The sequence below is a fragment of the Phallusia mammillata genome, chromosome 3, assembly GCF_965637545.1.
Source record: "Phallusia mammillata chromosome 3, kaPhaMamm4.hap1.1, whole genome shotgun sequence".
Taxonomy (NCBI): Eukaryota; Metazoa; Chordata; class Ascidiacea; order Phlebobranchia; family Ascidiidae; genus Phallusia; species Phallusia mammillata.
Window position 1 is genome coordinate 14,865,245 of NC_137254.1, and position 20,691 is coordinate 14,885,935.

The window sequence follows — 20,691 nt, forward strand, 5'->3', positions numbered from 1 at the left end:
TGTAGTCTGAACTCTGAAGTTTTTAAAAGCTTTTTTTAGGAAAGAAACTATTGGATTGCGTTTAAATTTTGCTTGTTAGGACGCAATAAATAATATATAACGCACGGTAGGTCTTTTTATGCAATGTTTAGTTAATTGAACTGTTGTTTGTAGCGCATTTTTGCCTAGTATAAATGAAGGTTAAGTTATTGTTTGTTTACTCTAAATCTTCATGACTGGGGAATGAAAGTTGCTAGCAATAAACGCAGTTTTAATGTTTCACATCTGATATTCATATCACATCCTTATAGCTGAGTGGATAGATGATTCTTTTACGACATTTTGTTTTTGGTCAGAATGTCACATTGAATTATTATTTTCTCAGAAACAAACAACAGGATGACTTTGATTATCTTTTTTAACCTTCGTTTATCTTATGTAGAGTATATGTACTGATCCTCAATAAGAGCAGATTATAAAATTACCATTATGGGTAGAAAGTGTTGTGTGACAGGTTGCAGAAGTGGCTATGATTCACAAGACAAAACCTCAGTTTTTCGGTTGCCCCATGATAAATGTCAACGTTTGAGATGGCTTAGTGCAATACCTCATGATAATATTCCAGACAAAGCAGATACAGTTGTGTGTGAGAAGCATTGGCCAGCAGGGTATGAGAAGCTGTTAACATATGGCAGATATCGACCAGCAAATCCTCCTTCAGTCTTGACTTGTGTACCACAAAGTTTAATTCCCACTGCCAGCAGCAAACCAAGATCTACGAAAAAGGCTTTGTCAAACCAAAGAAGCATTTTTAAGGATGAGATCAATGAATTTGAAATAAAAGATAAGTTACCTACAGATTTAAATGAATTAATTGAGTCCTTGAACCAACGTTCTTTTCCTGTCCCTGTAATTTCTTATAAAAGTGATGATAATGTGATAATCCAGTCTAAACACTGTATATCTGGAGTACCTTCACTTTATATTAAAATTTCAAATACTTTCACTCATGAATGTTTTCATGTGGGTGTAAAATGCACCATTCCTTCATTGCGTTCTAACAAGGTTTTCACATTAGACAGATGGTCTCGCATAGAAGAGGCAGTTAATTTTCTTTGTCATGCAGAAAAAAGCCATCATAGCAAAGTAATATCAGATTACAGAAACTCAATTGCAGCTGCACAGATGGTTGGCAAGCCTGTATATTCGGCTGAGGCATTTGCAAGGGCCTTTGATTATTTTGCCTGATCCAGATCAACTTATGAAAGGATTAGACAGGATCATAAGCTTCCCAGTACCAAAACATTAACAAGAATTACCTCCCGAATTGGCAATACTGATGACTTAGTGTTCTTAAATGAAGTAAGCAAAAGTTTAGAAACCAAACAGAGAAATTGTGTAATTATGATTGATGAAATTTATGTTATAGCATCTCTGTCTTATCATGGTGGCACAGTTTTTGGGAAGGCAAAAAATAATACAGATCACCTAGCACGGACAATACTTGCAGTAATGGTTAAATGTATGTTTGGAGGGCCGCAATTTTTAATTAAAATGATTCCTGTTTACCGGCTAACGGCAGAATTTCAGTATGAACAAATAACATTGTTGATTGATCAGTTGAAGAAGTGCACAATGAATGTCATTGCCATAGTATGTGATGGCAGCAGAGTCAACCAAGCTTTCTTCAAAAAGTTTGACACAGTTCCAGATAAACCATGGGTCACAATAAATGACCAAATGCAACTTTTATTTGACTATGTCCATTTATTGAAGTCATTCGAAATAAGTGGCTGTCTTAAAAGTGTGGAGAAATTAAGTTTAAAGATGATTCAGGGGATGATTGTGTTGCAAGGTGGTCTGATTTGAGGGATTTATTCAAGGCAGAAGAAGATTCATTACTTAAACTATCCAGGCTTAATTATATGGCAGTCTATCCAAGACCCATTGAGCGCCAAAATGTACTTACATGCTTGAGAGTGTTTTCAGAGGAAACCATAGTTGCTTTAAAAACACACACAGCAGTTGCAGACCACGGCACCTTAAAGTTTTTAAAAATGTTTGTCAAGTTTTGGAAAACTGTTAATGTAAGACGACCAGGTACAGACATCAGATTTAGGGATCCGTTGAGAGCTATTATCAGCTCATGTGATGACAGTCGATTAACTAATTTAGAAAAGCTGGCCGAAGATGTAAAAGGCATGACAAGTCTTACCAAACTCCGGGAGAAGCAGTTATCAATAGACACAGGGAGTGCTTTTTACCAAACATGCCACGGACTAATATCTCTTACTAAACTTCTTCAGACTACTCATGAATTTGTTATGCTAGGAATTTTCTTAACAGACCCATTGGAAAAAGCTTTTGGTAAACTCAGACAAGGATGTGGTGGAACATATTTTATTAATACCCAATTTTTGAAAAGCATGTAATCATGAAAGCCAAACTTACACTGCAACGTAATATTGACATGGGAACTTTTGAAATGAGTGATCATAATTGCTCAATGTGTACATATCAAATTTCTGAATCCGACCTGGAACTTTTAGATACTCTGCCAGCAAAAGAGCCCAGCATAACTTTTGATAATCACTTAGCAGGATCTTTAAAATTGTCAATGAATATTATGATTTCGGGATGAACACAGTGACATTCTCAGCAACACACTTTTAAACAACTGGTGTAAAACAGTTACACCTCATTTGGGACAAGAGCCTGCACAAAAAATATTGAAGTTGTCACAAAGTATGAAGAAATAGCTTTCAACTTAAAATTGGTATTGTCTGTTTATCGCTTCCTGACATGTTGGATTGCATTGTTGTTCTTTTTGTCTTTGTTGTTATCCCTTTGGTCCTTAAATTTTTTCCATACTGCACATCACTTTCATACATTATAGCGTAACAAAATACTGCCATAAATGTTTGCTTACTGTTTCTTGAATGTCTACGATCAGTCAATACTAATCCTTAGTGTCTTACATTAATGTCCATGAAAACATACAAATATTATCGCGGTGGAAACAAACGTCAGTTTAATTAACTAAACATTGCATAAAAAGACCTACGGTGTGTTAAATATTATTTATTGCGTCCTAACAAGCAAAATTTAAACGCAATCCAATAGTTTCTTTCCTAAAAAGAGCTTTTAAAAACTACAGAGTTCAGACTACAGAGACTATAGCTAAAAACTGATTCAAAACCATCCGCCTCCAGTTTCGAGTCAAGCGTGACCGATGTCCAGGCCTGTAATAAAGGGCGCTATGATTGTTCATCATCTAGCCAAGAGTAATACTCCATCTTGTTTTTAAGTTTACAAAATTCCTTTAATACCCTTCTAAGTTCAAAGACTCTGCGCGTAACGTTTCGTTTGGATAGCCATCGAGTTTGAGTGTGATAGAGAAGCACCTGGTGGTCTGAATCCATGTATTCACAGAATGTCCTAAAGAGGCGGGAAGTTAAAGCTCTTGCTTTGATGAAATAAACGATTTGAATCATCTGATGCAGAACCTTTCCAAGTGATTCGGGTAATGTTTTGGAAGCTAGGGCTTGCCTATGCAACATGCAGTGAACACCTTTGCTTCTGGGAGCTTGGTTCTTTACAGAAGCTTGAAAGCCCGAATAGCACCCCAACATTGCTGGCGCACCATCAGTACAGCAGCCAGCAAGATTTTTCAATTCCAAATTCTCAGACGCAAAAAAGGTTGAAACTTCCTTCAGAACATCTACTGCTTTTGTAGTGGTTTCAAGAGGGAAACAAAAAAGAAATTCTTTCTTAAATGCATCATTGCAAACATATTTTGCAAACACCATCAACTGTGCACATGAAGATATGTCTGTCGATTCATCCAGTTGGATTGCAAAAAGACCAAACGGAGCAGTTTTAATTTGCTGCACTACTTGACTTTTTATATCATCAGATAAATCTGTGATTCGTCTTTGAATCGTGTTATTGGATAGCGAAACTGCTCCTAGCTTTCCAAGCACTACATCTGCCATTTCCAGAACACAAGGCTTGATCAATGTTTCCCCAATAGTGTGTGGCTTTTTCTGCTTTGCTATTTCCAGTGCCACTAAAAACGACGCTTCTACAAGTTTGCTATTTCTTTTGAAAGACTCACCAGAAACATCCAGTCTCATCATTGTCAAAGCTTTATTCCGACGTTCGAAAAAGCTTTTGTACTTATCTTTGTTTTGCGGATGTACATTTTGTAGGTGTTGCTTAAGTTTCGTTCGTCTCATCGAGTCGTTGGAGAGTACTTTGTTACAAAGTACGCACTGTGGCTTTTCCTCACCGCTTTCAGTGATCACTGTAAACCCATACTGCATATATATCTCATTATATTTTGTTTTTTTACTACTCATGTCTCTTAGATACTGCTCGTTGACTAAAACTTAGGCTACAGCTAAAATCTGCACAAGACGATGATATGTAACTAAGAATCTAGTTTCATTACACATACTGTTTACTAACTGTTCAGTTTTTAAGCAACAGATTGTCAAACTATCCTAAATAAACTGTTGCTGCCAGGCATATTGTATCAACAAAATTTTAACTCTTCCAGCAGTCTTTATTAAAGTATGCCAACGTTTCGATGTCCCATACGAGACACCTTCATCAGGGTAATGACATAAATTGCAAACACAAGTTATTATAAAGCGAAAAGGGCGGCGAAACGCACGCAAAGGGGCGGTGGTAAAAAACGCAGTGCGCACCAATGGTCGGGTGATAACACCTTGCTCAATGGTGAAAAAGCAACCAATAAGTAATCGGCATTAGGACGTCCGTTTTATGTTGGTGCGAGACTCACGAGATGTTTTGGCATCGTTCTTGATTCAAAGACTCCCCGTTTCGCCGATGTAAATCTCATTGCACTGTTCACGTGGGATTGCGTACACCACACCCCTTGCCGTGTTTGTTTCTATGGGGTCTTTGGGACAGCATCTGACGTTAGGTTCTGGCTGATTTAAGCCCCACCGAGACCCCAAAATCGGTTGACATGCGACGGATTATGTCTGTTAACTTGGGAATGTATGGCAAAGCAGCACGCTCTTTGGACTGAATTTCTTTCCGTGCACCCGTGGTTTTTCGGTTAGGGAGGATATACAGTTCGGGTAGCCATTTAACAGCAGGGCCTGATGCACCCTTCGTAATTCCGTTTCGAGCATTCCGGGTTCTGTGGTCAAACGTCGGGCCTGATCTGTTAGCGCTTTTACCACAGCTCTCTTTTGGTGTAGAGCAGGGGTGCCCAACCCGTCGATCTCGGACTGATCTCAAGTCGATCGCGAGGGTTGCAGAAAAGTATTTAAAATAGTTGCTTTGTAACGCGTTGCTGTACATAGATGACTTTGTTGGGTGAATTAATCATAAGGATATGTTAATCAGTTCATAAGTAGGCGTTACAAAAGTAATAGTTGCAGTAGTAATTGTTACTTTGTTCTGGTGCTCGCTATGTCTTTGCTAATTTGTATTGGAGTGGTAGATCTCGAGAATTGAACTACCTCAAAAGTCGATCTCGAGTCAAAAAAACGTTGGGCACCCCTGGTGTAGAGGATGGTGAGACGTAAAATGCAAGTAGCGCCCGGTGCTCGTTGGTTTGTGGTACACTCGCGTGGAAAGTTTTTCGTCTGTCGCCACCAAAACCTCCACATCCAGAAAGGGAAGACGTTTTTAGTTTGCAATTCCATGATGAATGCGATTCCTTGTTGCACGTTGTTTAAGTGATCCAGAAACGCTGTAACCTGGCTATTATTAATGATGCAGAATGTGTCATTCGCATATCTTTGCCAGAATCGTGGTGGTGTGGCAAAGGTTTGGATAGCGGGTTCTTCCACCGACTCCATGACAGTATTGGCAACTATCACCGAAACTGGAGAGCCCATGGCCGTGCCATACAAGGGCGTCCGCACATAGGGGCAAATGGGGTCAGCTGACCCCCCCTGGAAAATTGTTGGATAAAAAAAAAGCGAGAACATGCAAAATTAGGCAATTTTCTGATAGGGGGGAGAGGGGTGAAGGTGATCCGAGTGATGACTGGCTGGTCAAGCTCTCCGATTGTGATCATCACCCTTCTTCGGGAGTATCCCACTTCCTCTATTAATTTACGAAGATACCTACGAGCTAGGCCTACCCGTAATCGCAAAATTCGACAACTTGAGCTCCTGTACTCTCAGAACCACATTACTAGTGCGGCCACTGGCTTTATCTCACATAAATCTGAAGAAGGATAGGCTAATTCACAGTTTCAGTTAAAATCATCTCGTGTTTTCAATGAAGCTGTTCGTAACATTGAATCATACAGAAAAGAACAATCAGCCACCAGTTTAGTTAATCAGTTCTTGAATAAAAAGTTAAGTCGACGTTGGTCTTTGCCGAATTTTTCGATGACTTTTTGAATAAACGAATTTTTGTCCGAGTTTATTCGGCTTCTGTGGACACTCATCATACACAGCCCGGATAGCCTGTCGTCAGACATGGTTGATCTGAGCCATGTTTTGACCCGCCTCATTGTGCTGAATGATGTTTCTACCGTACAAGTAGTGGCGGGGAGGGTCAGTAATGTTATTAAATTCCAATTCTTCCTGGTCTTCGGACTGAGGAAATTTTCCTTTTATGGTTATGTCATACCACGACATGGATTGTCAAAGTTGTAGAATTGGTGTATGATTTTGACCAGGGCTTTGTAGTCTGAACGGTAAATTTTCTCCATCTGCGCTGGATGCAGTCGGTATAACATGAATGCCGGCATGTTCGTCTCTGAGAAGCGGCTTGTCAGAGACTGGATTAAAGAGTCCATGTAAGGAAAGTAAATGGAGCGGCGATAGTATTCCTCACTGGCGCCACCAGTATTTGCTCTGAATACTCGACGGACACATTGCCGTGGGACAGATATGGTGACACCGATTTCTTCGGCTGACTTCAATGCCGTTGTATAAATGTTTTCTGCAAGAAGTGTTTCTGCATTTTGCCGATGATCACAAAACATTGATACGAGTTTGTCAATGTGCTTCTTGACACCTAACATGTTCAGTTGGACTGCCTGAAGGGCTTGGGCGACAGGCTCCAAAATTGATGAATACTTGGCGAGGATATATAGCGTTACTACAAAATTATAGCGGTTCCAGAAGCGGTCCGCAGCTGGTGTGCGGTCTGCCGTTCCTTTGCATTCGATTCGTGCTGCGCTAAATTCTCCAGCTGCCTGTGAATTTCGGTGAAATTAAAAATGATAAATTGTCTGGATGGTGTAATGGTCAAATTTTCAAAAAAAAAATTACATCCGGCCGAAAGGGCAGAGTGAACCCACCTTGACCCCCCTAACCGAAAACCTGCGGACGCCCATGGTGCCATACACTTGTTTGTAAAACGGGCCTCTAAATGTACAGTAGCTCTGCTGTAAACAAATCTCTAGTCCATGATGGATAGTGGAGGGGTTTTCCGTGGCGCAGTAAGGTTGGTGAGTTATTATTTAAAGCAAAACTTTGGCGGAATAAAGTTGGTGAGTTACTGGTTTTCAAGAAACTTGAGCGAGCAACGCAACTGAACCAAGTCAAAAGACGCTTGTAATCAGACACCCCTGAAAAGGAAATTGTTGTGCAGCAGACTATCACATTGCCAAGCCAGTTGACGCTAGTTAGGTTATATAACTTTAGTCAGAATTTGGCGTTGCAGATATTATGAAACGCATGAAATAATTATTTTCGATGCTTACAGCATCCTGAGCAAGTTTCAATAACCATTATACTTTGCAAAGAAAACTCTGTTTATCTCTGTAAATCTGTCTATATTTGAATTAAATATTTATGTGTGTTATTTATCACTGTCGAGCATATACACAGCATGTACGATTAACTTTTTGTTTGCTAGTAACGCCCGTAAACACCCCTTTGGTACTTTGCATTCAAGTATCTGGGTTAAACTTCTATTCTTTGTGTCTATTGCTTCTCAAAGCACGGCTGTCCAGACAGTGACCCTTCGCAGGGACAATAGCATTTCAGTGCAAGCGATTGAAATTACTGGAATGTTTAGTGGTGCGCTAACAAGCAAGTCTTCATCATCAACTGCTGTAGTGTCTATTTTTGTATGTCGAGAAGAACATAGAAAGGTTTTTGTCCTTACAACTCTATGGCATCTGTAAAACCAAACAAAATATTGTGTGCGTAACAGAGTAATTGTTTACAAGTTATACTGATTAGTTGATTCGTTGTGACAGGGGAGATACTATACTGCGACTAATAGTAAATTTGTTTGTGTTTAGTTTATGTAAAACTGACGCTATTCCAACGATTTTAATCAAATTCTTGAATGCGTACCGCCAGTCAGCGCAGTATGTAAGAAAGTTTTTCACATACCTCTATTCAAACGTAACGACATCTACGCATTGTCCTCATTTCACCAATGGTCAAGTCACAGTGGTGCGCACAGTCAGAGCCCCATGCATTGTAGTTTTACACACAGTGGTCCTTAAGGCATGTAATGGAAAAAACGAGTCTCCGATGAAGCAGCTTTGAGGTGAAACTATTTGATTTCTTTAGGCGATAAATAAAGTTTTAGCTGTGCAGTAGGTATTGTGTGATATATTTGGTGCAATTAAAAGTTATGTGTGACTTGTTAAGTGTTTTTTTGGTTTTATGCAGCAACGCCATGCAGTAATGTTAACTGGCCCCTTGCTGGATTATCTGACTTTAAAGAAGTCAATTGCTTCTTGTGATATGGGAACGTACAAAAGATTTCGCAGCTACGCAACTGAATATTATCTAAATTACTTCGTTTTCACGCAACTAGTAGTTATAGTTAGCCTAGTTGAGTTTGTGTCAGTAAGTAAATCTGTTTGCTTGGGTTTTGCTGGCACGATGAGTTTTCACATTTGCTAATTACAATAACTGTATAATGGTTGTATTGATTTGAATTGGTTCACACATAAGCTTTTAATGTACATGTTTTATGCATTACTATTGGCAAACTAGCAGAATGATGGTTTAAGTTTGATTTTCTCAAAACAGATGCATCATGCTCACTTCCAGGACATTGAATTGAAACATCCCTAAAACTGAAGTACAAAAGTTGTGGCATAAATTCATAAAATTTGTTTCAAAAAATGCAGTCAAGGGTATGTACTTACCGGTATTGGTTGTCAGCCACAGCTTGAAGAACCATTGAATGAAATCTTTTTCTGTTCAAGAAGTCTCTTGAACAGTGACTCGGTGCTCTCACTGCAATATGACATCCATCAATGGCACCATACACTTGTGGAAATCCAGTCTTTTGGAAATTGATTTCAGCAATGTTTATGGCCTCTTCGTTGTTTGGCATTTGTATGTACATAGCTTTTATCTTTGCCAGAGCTTGACAGAACCTGTAGTTTTTTAGCATTACTGGAGGCTTCATTAATTTTTCTCTAACATTTGTTGCTTTACCTGTGTACAAATCTGTGGACAGAAGTTTTATGCACTCCAAACAGAGATCTTACAACTCTAAATTCACATACAGATGTCAATTTGTAAATAGCAATTGCCACTCTCATGTCCACAGGGATAGGTTTTCTTGCCCAATTTTCATCTGCAATGTTAAGTGGTATCATATAAAAGAAAACAACACAAGTTTGATTAAAACTTACCTGGTTCCAAATCATCCTTTACCAAGTTCACAATATTATTAACCCCTTAACGCCGTATGGGACGAATTCGTCACACTGTGCCTTACACCAATTTTTACTGTGCCTTGGTGTTTTTTGGGTGGAAAACGTTGTCTCAAATTCGTCTCGTCCAACTAATTCATAAAACATCACATTTGACCACCTAGTAAGAAAAACTAAAATTTTATGTATTTCCGGATTTTTTATTCCTACACTAGCAGAAAACATTTTTTTCATGAAACTCGTTGTCAAACTTTTTTAATTTTTGTCAGTTATATTAGAAGAAGAAAAATCATGTGTACGTAAAAGATGATCAAAAAAATCCCAAAGGTGTACAAAATATGGGGGGTGAATGTCGTGTACCGAATTTGTCCCATTCGTCACGGAAATACACGTAAATGGTCACGTGATCGCTAAAACATAAACACAATATTCCGGTCTTATATCAGCATATATCAACTACGTGAAATAAGCTATTGCTGCCAGGCATAATGTTAGACCAAGTATTGCTCATCCAGCAGTTTTTATTGTAAACAATCGACGTTTCGACGTCCTATACAAGACGCCTTCATCAGGATAATGACATAACTTGCAAGACGAATGTCTTTTAAAGCGACAAAATGCAAAACACACACATGTAAAACAGCGATAACAAGATCGCGCGCTGCAAACTCGCACCACCGTAGAGATAAAACAAGCTCAGTGGTGTAAAAGCGGCCGTTGCCAACATGGTCATGGAGTCTGTGGAGGAACGCGCCTTGCAAACTTTTGCCAAACCACCACGATTTTGGCGACGATATGTAAATGATACATTCTGTGTCATTCAGAAACACCAGGTTACAGAATTTCTGCAACATTTAAACAATGTGCAACGAGGAATTGCGTTCACTATGGAATTGGAAAGCAAGAACCGGCTTCCTTTTCTAGATGTGGAAATTTTAAAAGCGGCGGATGGTAGGCTTTCCACGCGGGTGTACCACAAGCCGACCAGCACCATGCGCTATTTACACTTCACATCCCATCATCCTTTGTACCAGAAAAGGGCTGTTGTCAAAGCACTCAAAGACCAGGCCAGACGCTTGACGACAGACCCAGCATTGCTTCAGGCGGAGTTGCACAGGGTAAACGAGGCCCTGCGGTTAAATGGCTACCCGAACTGGATTCTCCGTGATCACAAAAAGGTTGCACGGAAAGAAATCCAGTACAAAGAACGTGCCTTCGTCACCTTACCTTACATACCAAGGTTAACAGATATAATCCGTCGCATGTTAACCGATTTCGGAGTATCGGTTGGGGTCAAACCAGCAAACACCCTACGTCAGATGCTGTCGCACCCAAAAGACCCTCTAGATGCTACTGCAACTAGGGGTGTGGTGTATGCTATACCGTGCGGGGAGTGTGACGAAATATACATCGGTGAGACTGGTAGAAGTCTAAATACGCGCCGGAAGGAGCACGAAAGGGATGTGTGCAAGAATGATGCGAAGAAATCAGCGTTGGCAAACCATGCAACGACTCACCACCACAGCATTAATTTTTCCGCTGCTCAGGTGTTGGTGAAGGAATCTGATTACCACAAGCGAAGTTTCCTAGAGTCTTGGAACATCCATTCACGCGCCAACACAATGAACGTTAAAACAGATGTTCTAATGCCGATAAATTATCGGTCGCTTTTACACCACTGAGCTTGTTTTATCTCTACGGTGGTGCGAGTTTGCAGCGCGCGATCTTGTTATCGCTGTTTTACATGTGTGTGTTTTGCATTTTGTCGCTTTAAAAGACATTCGTCTTGCAAGTTATGTCATTATCCTGATGAAGGCGTCTTGTATAGGACGTCGAAACGTCGATTGTTTACAATAAAAACTGCTGGATGAGCAATACTTGGTCTAATATATTAACTACATTTAGTCATTTTGGACCATAATAAATAGTGGCATTGTAATGACAACTGGTTACGCGTCAACCAATTACGTCATAACGCAAAATCTCCTGTATGACGTCATACTATGAAAACACTAAAACGTCGTAAAATCAAGGTTTTACGTTGTTTACCGAGTAAAGATACACATCATTGGAAGCCAAATATAGTTGAAATTCAGGCAAACACAAGCGATTGATGTGGTTTCATACTTACGTTGTTTACATGCACATTTTATCAACGGGTTGCGTAATATTTGGCCGTTGAATGGTTTTAATTTTATTTGCTGAAATCACTTCTTTAAAGTTATAACTATCGTGCTTTGATCTAAACGCACAAAAAGTATTACAAGTATTGAAAAGGCTATCTCAAAGTAGTTTCAAACGAAACAAAATTGACAAAAAACAACTGGTTTTGAAAATTTTTATGACGTCATAAATCGGTTTCGGTATCGTCCTTGTCGATATGATTCGTCCTTGTCAAAACTTTTTATTCAAACCTAATAGTGTCCGAATAACTACTAGACACATATGCGGAAATGTTTTCTTTTTTAGTCTTAATGGACGAATGTGCCGAATTCGGCACAGCGGGCTAGCACCCCCCAAAATGCATTAAAAAAAATTGGGAGGAGCAAATATTTTTTCTTCCGTCCAAATGCTTTACAATACGCGAAAAAAATATTTTTTCCCAAACTGAATCATATCGTTAAGGGGTTAAAAGTTGATTTTTTTATTCTGAAGTTTTCAATCCACTCATTATCTGACACACTTGTCAAAAAATGTTGCCACCATTCTGATGATCTGATGTTTTTAAATCATTACAAATATATTCCAGTAAACAAGCCTAAATGACATTTTACCACAACTGTTTCTCATCCAAAAACGACGTTGACTAGTCTGATCAACTTTTTCTAAAATGGGCAAAATATGCATTTATCGCTTTCATCCACTGTGCTAGTAGAGTAAATTCTGCATGTGCAGAACCAGGCTATTCTATTTGAATAAGGTTGCTTAGGTAACATTATTTAAATATTTAAAAAATCTGATTTGCTGAGAAATTGCGTGAAAACTTGAGGAATATTGGAAAGATGTCTCAATTGAGGAAAAAAGGACGAACAATTGTGGTTCTTGATAGGATAGAATCCCTGAGGGATGAGGTCCGGGAGAGTAAAATCTCCACTGACTCAACCCTAAAAGAACTGGTCAATGAGCTCAGGGAGATCCGCAAGAGCCAAACTTTCTTGCAGGAACAATATGATAAGGTGCAGACTCAGCTGGTAAACAACGAGGCTGAAATGAAAATCTTAAAAACTGAAAATAGGGAACTCAAAAAGGCTGTTAAAGACCTCCAAGCACAAACCATCTTCAATGCCGAGAACTCAAATGATCTCGAGCAATATGGTCGAAGACCATGCTTGGAGTTCAAAGGCCTGTCCTATTCGGAAACGGAGTGCACAGATGACTTAGTCATCTCTGCTGTTAAAAGGTTAGGGATTACCAAACCTGACATCAGTATCTCTCACCGACTCAGGAGAGTCTCTAAAGATCATCCCCGCCCGGCATTCATTGCCAAATTCAGGAGCCGTAAAGTGAGAGATTCCATTTACTCCAACCGGTATAGGCTGAAACAATCCAACAAAGGCGTAGCCCCTGGGAACCAAATTTTCATCAAAGAGAGCCTGACAAAGAAGAACCGCGAGAGATTTAACAACTGTCTCCGGTTCAAGAGGCAGCACCAATTCCATCACATCTGGACTAGGAATGGAGCGACATTTCTAAAGAAGGATGACAACAGCAACATCGTTGCCATCCACAGCGACAAAGACTTGGTAGACCCACAAACCTGTACAAACCTGTACGACAAAGACCCACAAACCTGTACCACTTCTCTTCCACATGAAATGCAACAAATGTGCAAGTAATCTTCACCATAACACCCCATACTTTTGTACCCGATGCCTATTGTCCTATTCATAGGCGCCGAGTTTTACAAAAATGCAAGGTGGCGGACGTAAATTATGACGTCACTAATGCGTGTAAACACACGAGCTCCAACTCAAAGCCCAATAAACTTTTAATGCAATACACGTTCGTCAAATTATTTAAAAAAAATATTTTTTGAATTAATATTCATTTGATACACTTTGCTTTAACGTTATTATTGGTTTAGCAACGTTTAGAAAATGTTTTGTTAAGTTGTTGCTCTTGTATCACGTAAAATACTTATTTATTACAGTACACTCGCATTGTGCACAATAATGGCCATACATTCACTGCCAACAATAGTGTGTTTTTACGTCATAAACAAAGCACTAATTAAAATAGGTTGCAGTTTCGGCACGTTTTGTTGTTTTTTCGCCAGCAAGTTTGTTTAAAAGCAAAATGGTTTCCAAATTTCTTCAGATTTTACGATGTTTAGTAAGATATTGTACAAACAAATCAAAATATCCACAGTGGCCGCCACCGTGCTTTACAAACCCAAGGTAGCGGCGCCACCCAGCCACCGCCCACTCGGCGCCATAGGACTCCTATTTACCATTCAACAATGTCAGTAACGCAGAGCTAGTAAATGCTATTTCACCAGTAAAATCACCTTATTCACCCTGTTTACTAGCCAACATTGATCACACCCATTCAGATTACTATGATTGTGCATCCTTTAACCATGCCCTAAAGAAACTTAGCAACAAAGATATGTATATATTGCACACAAACATTCGAAGTCTGAGAAAAAACAAACCTGCTTTAGAACAACTCCTGTCTGATATGGTCAGATCCCCTGACATTGTTATGATATCTGAGACTAGAATAACCCTGAATGGCATAACCACTGCTACTGATGTAATGGGATATAATTTCTATCATACTGATACTTCACATAGTGCAGGAGGAGTAGGAGTTTATATAAAATCACACATTTTGTATAGCATAAGATCTGATATTAAATATACTGCCCCAGATACTTAAAGTCTTTGGTTGCAACTTAAATTGAAACAAAAAAATATTTTTGGGAATATTGGGAGTAATATACAGACATCCTAAACATTCATTTGAAGTGTTCCAGGATGCTCAGTATTGCTCCTGTATATATATGTGGTGACTTCAACATAGATCTCATGCAATACAAGGAAGTAAAAAGTATTCAAAACTTTTTAGATTCTTTACAAATTTATGATCTCTCACCATTAATATGTCAACCAACTCGTTTAACGAACCACAACCAAACTCTTATTGACCACTTTTACACAAACAATGTAAATATTACCTGCAAATCAGGAATACTGACTGCAGACATTTCTGACCACCTGCCAACTTTTGTGTTATTGCATTCAACTTGCTGTGATAAAACAGAAAAATTCCTGAGAAGAAATGAGTCCCAATTTATCAGCGAAGATTTTATTTCTGATATAAAAGATGCTGTTATGAAAATACCACTGTTATCTGAAACTATATTACATCAATTTTCTTCATTTAACCATGTATTTAACAAAATACTGCAACGCCATGCACCACTGACCACAGTGAGTAGAAGAAGAAAATTGGCCAAGAAACCTTGGATAAGCAAGAGTATTTATAAATCAATCACAGTAAAAAATAAAATGTATCATGCTTTATGTAGGTCAGGAGTAACCAATATAAACAGTATCGTAACAAGCTAAACCGCATTCTGAGAAAAGCTAAACATAAATACATTGAAAAAGAACTAACAGATCACAGAAATGATGTTGGTGGAATGTGAAAAATTATTTATAGTTTGTTGTCACGAAAACAAACTTTACACAAAGCTCCTGCAGAATTAAAACTAGATGGAATATCACAATGCACTAAAGACCCAGTTTTAATTGCTAGCAATTCTAATCAGTTCTTTGCTAAAATAGGAGCAAATATGGCATCATCCATTCCACAGCCAGTTATGCCACCACCTGATAGTTCCTCCATCATCCTTCTTCTTCTATGACACTACCCCAGATGAGGTGGAAATGTATATATCCACTCTTGACAGTCAAAAATCTGTGCCCAGTTATGAAATTCCTATTAAATACATCAAAATGGTTAAAAGCATTATTTCACCTTTGCTCTCCGAGACTTTTAACTGGTGTATACAACATGGGGAATACCCCACTGAACTTAAAATTGCGGAAGTAATACCCATTCATAAATCAGGCTCACAAGTTGAATGCACTAACTACAGACCAATTTCACTGCTATCCCTTTTTGCTAAGATTTTTGAAAAAAATATGTATGATCGTTTGTATGACTACGTTGAAAAAATGGAATGTTAACAACTCACCAGTATGGTTTTCGATGCAATCGTTCCACCTCCCTGGCAATTTACGACATCCACGAAAAAGTGTTAGCTGCGCTTGATCAAAAACAATACACATGTGCCATTTTCTTGGACCTGTCAAAAGCGTTTGACACAGTCGACCACATGGTTTTGTTGTGGAAGTTAGAGCATCAGTATGGAATACGGGGAAGTTCCTTAGAACTGTTCCGTAGCTACTTAAGTCACCGCAAACAATGCACACGCATAGCAAATGTAACATCACAACTGCTAAACGTTACCTGTGGCTGCCTTCAAGGTTCGTCACTGGCTCCTTTACTCTTCTCGCTTTACATAAACGATTTACCAACGGCATCTAAATTCACAACGAAACTCTTTGCGGATGACACGTGTTTAAGCATGTCATCAGAGTCGCTGACTGATCTACAGGCAAAGGTAAACAAGGAGTCGCTGACCGAACTACAGGCAAACGTTATGTTGACAACTGGATGCGCCACAACAAACTTTCGCTTAACAAGATCAAAACAACGTATTTACTGTTTTGTCCTTCCAAGCGCTCAAACACGCAGAAGTTTTCGATTTCCATAGGATCGCAACAAATACAGCGATCAACAGAAACAAAATACCTTGGAGCAGGGGTCACCAACCCTACGCCCGCGGGCACCAAGTCGCCCGTCGGTCCTTCATTGGTCGCCCGCGGCACATATTCTAAAAAAGCAAGTTGCCTAATTTGTTGCAAATGGTGCTGCGCCCATAGTAACTTCTAAAGCAGGGGTGGGCAACCTTTGTTACTGTAGGGCCAATTATAAATGCCAAAATTGGATCGAGGGCCGCACATGTGCATCACACAAAGTGATTTTGCTTTGTTTCTTACCAAATATGCTTAACTACAAGTATAATTCGTATTTGATTCTAGGCACATTTTGCCAGATCGCAGAAAACTAGCATCAGGCGCATTAATCAGCTGAAAAATATGTAATAATTGGACTCGTTTGCCAGTACTTACGCCCACCCCTGTTCTAAAGAATGTGTTTTAACCATAGTCAACAAACCATTGTCACAATGAAAACAATTGACTGTTACATCATACGCGCGGCAATAAAGAGCATCGTTAAACAAAGTGTTGTGCTAAGACAAATAGACAGTGGATCACAATCAACTCTGCTTTGGCTACTGCTTAATTATGGGTCGCCTTCCCTGAAACAAAACATCGTGCATTAAAAAATTTGACACTACTGTTACTTGTGTTTTAACCTGGTGCCCGCGAGCCATTTGGTGATCATATGGTAGCCCGTGACCTTAATAAGGTTGGTGACCCCTGCCTTGGAGTATATATCGACGATCAGTTAAAATGGGAGAAACACATAGCCCATATGGAACGAAAACTAGCACAAGCCTGCGGTATTATGTTCAAGCTGCGTGACTACTTTGGACAACAGTTTCTCCGCATTATTTACTACTCTTTTGCGTACCCCTATCTGCAATATGCCGCGTGGGGTAGCGGATATGCTGCATCAATTAAAACGCTTAACATCAAACATAATAAAATTTTGCGCGCTATTACTCGCAGCCCTTACCGATGTCGCGCTACCCCACTATAGCTAAACTACTGCATGCGTTTTGTACTGGTACACTACCTTCCACATACAACTCTCTGTTCACACCTATCGCGTCAGTGCACCATCACAACACCCGAAGGGCTGAAAACCAGAACTACTTTCATCCACGGGTAAACACCGCGTTCGGCACAAGATCGATTTGTCATCGAGGTCCAAAAGTATGGGAAGACTTACCACATGATATCAAGTCTCTGTCACGCTTATCCTCTTTTAAAAAAAAAGCTTCGCTCGCATTTATTAAGGCAATATGACCCCTTAACAATTAATTCACTTCCGTGCCCTCGCTTATACCAGAATACATATAATGCAGCTAGTTCTGCTATGTCATAACTACCCTAGTTTTCACTTTCTTTTTTCTTTTGTGCTTTTTGTGTGTGTGTGTATTTCAGTTTATCTTAGTGTGATTTTCCTTTTTTTTTACTCTATACTATTATATCATTAAACTGGATAACTTGGTCACATACAAAAGAACGAAATACTGCCATAGGATTCGGTTTTTCAGATCAGCCATCCGGGTCGAAGACAATGCAGCACCTTCCCCAGCGCACAACATCTGAGATCTCACCATCGATCTTACAAAAGCAGAGGAGGAGATGCTCGACAGCAACGAACTGTCCTCGGGACACCCGGGTCTGCCTACGGGATCACAGGAAACGTTCCGAGGAACCGAGCTGGTGTTTCCGTTAGGCGGGTTTCATTTGGCCAGCAGAACCTGCGGGTTCAACTACCGTCTCATGCAACCGGACGTACCCCGCCAGGCTCGTGCGGTCGGTTGCGATCCCACGGCAGGGCATACCCAAAACGGAATTCAACCACGATTCAAATAACAGGACACTTGACTCGATAACCTACGGCTTTTTCGGTGTCCTTGCTGTTTACGTATCCGTTCAACAATGGAACTTTGATGATGATGAAGTGACTATGCAAATAAAATTTGTGTGGAGGCTCCATCTTGAGCTGCTGCCCTCGCGACCTCCAATTAAGGATTAAGCGGGACAAAAAATGATGATGACAACATTCAGAATATTTGTAAAAATTGGTTGTTGTTTATGCAAACTTGTCTAATTGCGTTTTAAATTTGTTCAAATTTTACTTTGATGGTTTGACACAAACCCAGTTACGTATTTCTTTCTTGTAACCTGAGAAAAACACGCAAGACTATTCTTACAAAATTATCAAAACTCTTGTGACGAAACTATAACTAGTTTGCATGTAATACAAAATAGCTGTTACATCAAGAACAACCTAAACAAAAACAGATTACCTCCTATCTCATGCATCATCGTCTTCATTTTCGGCAAAACAAACAAAAAAGAAAAGGTATGAAGGATATGAAAGTGTATTATTTAGACAAGTTGAAACAATTTAATTTTAGAAAGTTCATGTATATTATATTTTTATCCTTATTATAATGCAATAGAAAGAAGTACAGTCGAAAACGAAGGACCTGTCACATCTGTGGTGAAACTTTTACAAATGTCAAACACCATCGCAAGAAACATCCTGAAGTTGAACCCAAGGTTTTTTTTATGAGTCTTCAGAAAAAGATGAGTACAACTATATACTCAACCTTTGAGGGGTATTGCTGTACCTTGTGTAAAAGATCAATTTGGAATTTTGAAAGCCATGTACAGCATGTTCATCAGGACATAAACATTCAATCTAATGATTACTTGGATTTAAAAAACAAAAGCAAACTGTCACAAAAGACACTACAATCATTTTTAGAACAGTATAAAAAAAAACTATTGGGGCAAAAAAGAGAAAAGTCCACTCCAAAACAAGCAGTTGTGTACAAAAAACAAATTCAGAACATGGTCCCCCAGAACTGATTTACGAACGTCTAAGCCAGGGGTGGGCAAACTACGGCCCGGCAAAGGATTTCATGCGGTCCGCCAAAAGTTAATAAATTTAAAAGAGAAGTTTACCGAGCACCGCTAAATATTATCATGAGCATAGGCGTAGAGTTTTAAAAAAGCCGAGTGCGACTTGCCGATACCTATACCAGATGCAGTATCTGTTCCCGTACCATACTTTGGGTCTAAACGCAGATACTTTTTACGTGCTGCAGCCTGTTGTTTCTGCCACGTTATTTTGCAAATAGTCACTTGACACAATTTCCTAGTTCAGTTTCGTTTGGTTTAGGTTTATAGTGCGCGAAACTTATTAACTAAAACACGTAGTGCAGCCTATGTTGCAATAAATGCCTCTAAAAAATACAATTGATGCGTTTCAAACAATGTTTGTACGATCAATGGAGTGGCAACAAACGTATTTGTATTTTGCTGGAAACATACTATTGTAGTGTTAATAAGGTGTCTCGGTACAAGCTAAAACCGAGTCACTACAAATTAGAAAGGTATACCACCATCCTTAACCTTCCAAGCCTCTGGGATTGTCAGGACCAGAGTCCTGGAAACTCCACACAAATGTCTTGCACTTCAGTTCGTTTGTTTCTTACAAGAGATAGAGTGAAGAAAAGATAGATCGAGAAGAGATCGAAATTAACGAGTGCAGCTTTATATATACTCCGGATAAATGCGTTAAATCGTACACATGTGCTATTGCGATTGGCTCTTGCACAATTACCATATAAAGCATCGTCCAATCACAGCACAGGACAAAGCACAAAGTTAAATTGCGTAACCACCAGATCACAAAGTCGCATCGCATCCGAACTCCAACAGGAAATATTTCAAAGTTCAAACACGATTTTGCAATCCAGTTGAATAATGTTATTACACCATTTGACTTCCTTGCGAGATTTGAGCTAGCAAGTTTAAAGCAAGCCGGTTACGTAGCTACTATTTCGAAATTTGCACAAATTTTATCGCAACTATACAAACCAATTACGTAGCTACTATTTCGAAATTTGCATAAATTGTAACGCAACCGCTACACTATTTTAATATTTTGGGTTACTATGCGGCCCCCTGAAATTTAGAACTTTTGAATGCGGCCCTTGCACTGAAATGTTTGCCCACCCCTGGTCTAAGCCAACACACCCCCAAACAAGATTTAGGAAGCACAAAGTATGCTTACGTAGCTACTTTGCTTAACTTTTTACATTTCATGGATTTAAAGAATCCTAAAATTTGCGTGGACTTAAAGGTGCAAATGAAAAAAATTGTAAAAGAATGGATGAAGAGGTAACGAGAGAAGAAGGAAAGGCGTGAACAATAATTCAAACAACAATCTCGTCACATGCTCAGGGGTTGCGAATTTCCCGCTGAGATGATAAAACCTATGTTGCAAAATCGAAC

At 39.3% G+C, this 20,691-nt stretch overlaps 1 protein-coding gene, 1 long non-coding RNA gene and 2 pseudogenes across 2 annotated transcripts; 1 reads left to right on the forward strand and 3 right to left on the reverse strand.

Moving 5' to 3' along the window:
• The window catches only part of LOC145219640 (uncharacterized), a 225,974-nt pseudogene that overhangs the window by 77,200 nt on the left and 128,083 nt on the right, over positions 1 to 20,691 (reverse strand).
• LOC145218047 (uncharacterized) lies at positions 454 to 2,620 on the forward strand (annotated as a pseudogene).
• On the reverse strand, positions 6,593 to 7,329 carry LOC145220378 (uncharacterized). Its single transcript, XM_080087614.1, has 2 exons — positions 7,280 to 7,329; positions 6,593 to 7,174 (listed from the first exon to the last, which is right to left on the reverse strand). Exons 1-2 carry the CDS (start codon positions 7,313 to 7,315, stop codon positions 6,593 to 6,595), a joined length of 618 nt encoding a protein of 205 aa, XP_079943740.1. The 5' UTR covers positions 7,316 to 7,329.
• Positions 15,092 to 20,489, reverse strand: LOC145220434 (uncharacterized). The gene is made up of 2 exons (XR_013858175.1): positions 15,816 to 20,489; positions 15,092 to 15,556 (listed from the first exon to the last, which is right to left on the reverse strand). It is a non-coding gene; the product is annotated as an uncharacterized LOC145220434 (long non-coding RNA).

Excerpts from the sequence above, each read along its gene's own strand:
- LOC145220378 (XM_080087614.1), bottom strand. The coding sequence starts at position 7,315 with ATGGGCGTCCGCAGGTTTTCGGTTAGGGGGGTCAAG. Across the intron at positions 7,175-7,279 it reads TTTCGGTTAGGGGGGTCAAG|GCAGCTGGAGAATTTAGCGC; the intron begins GTGGGTTCACTC and ends CGAAATTCACAG.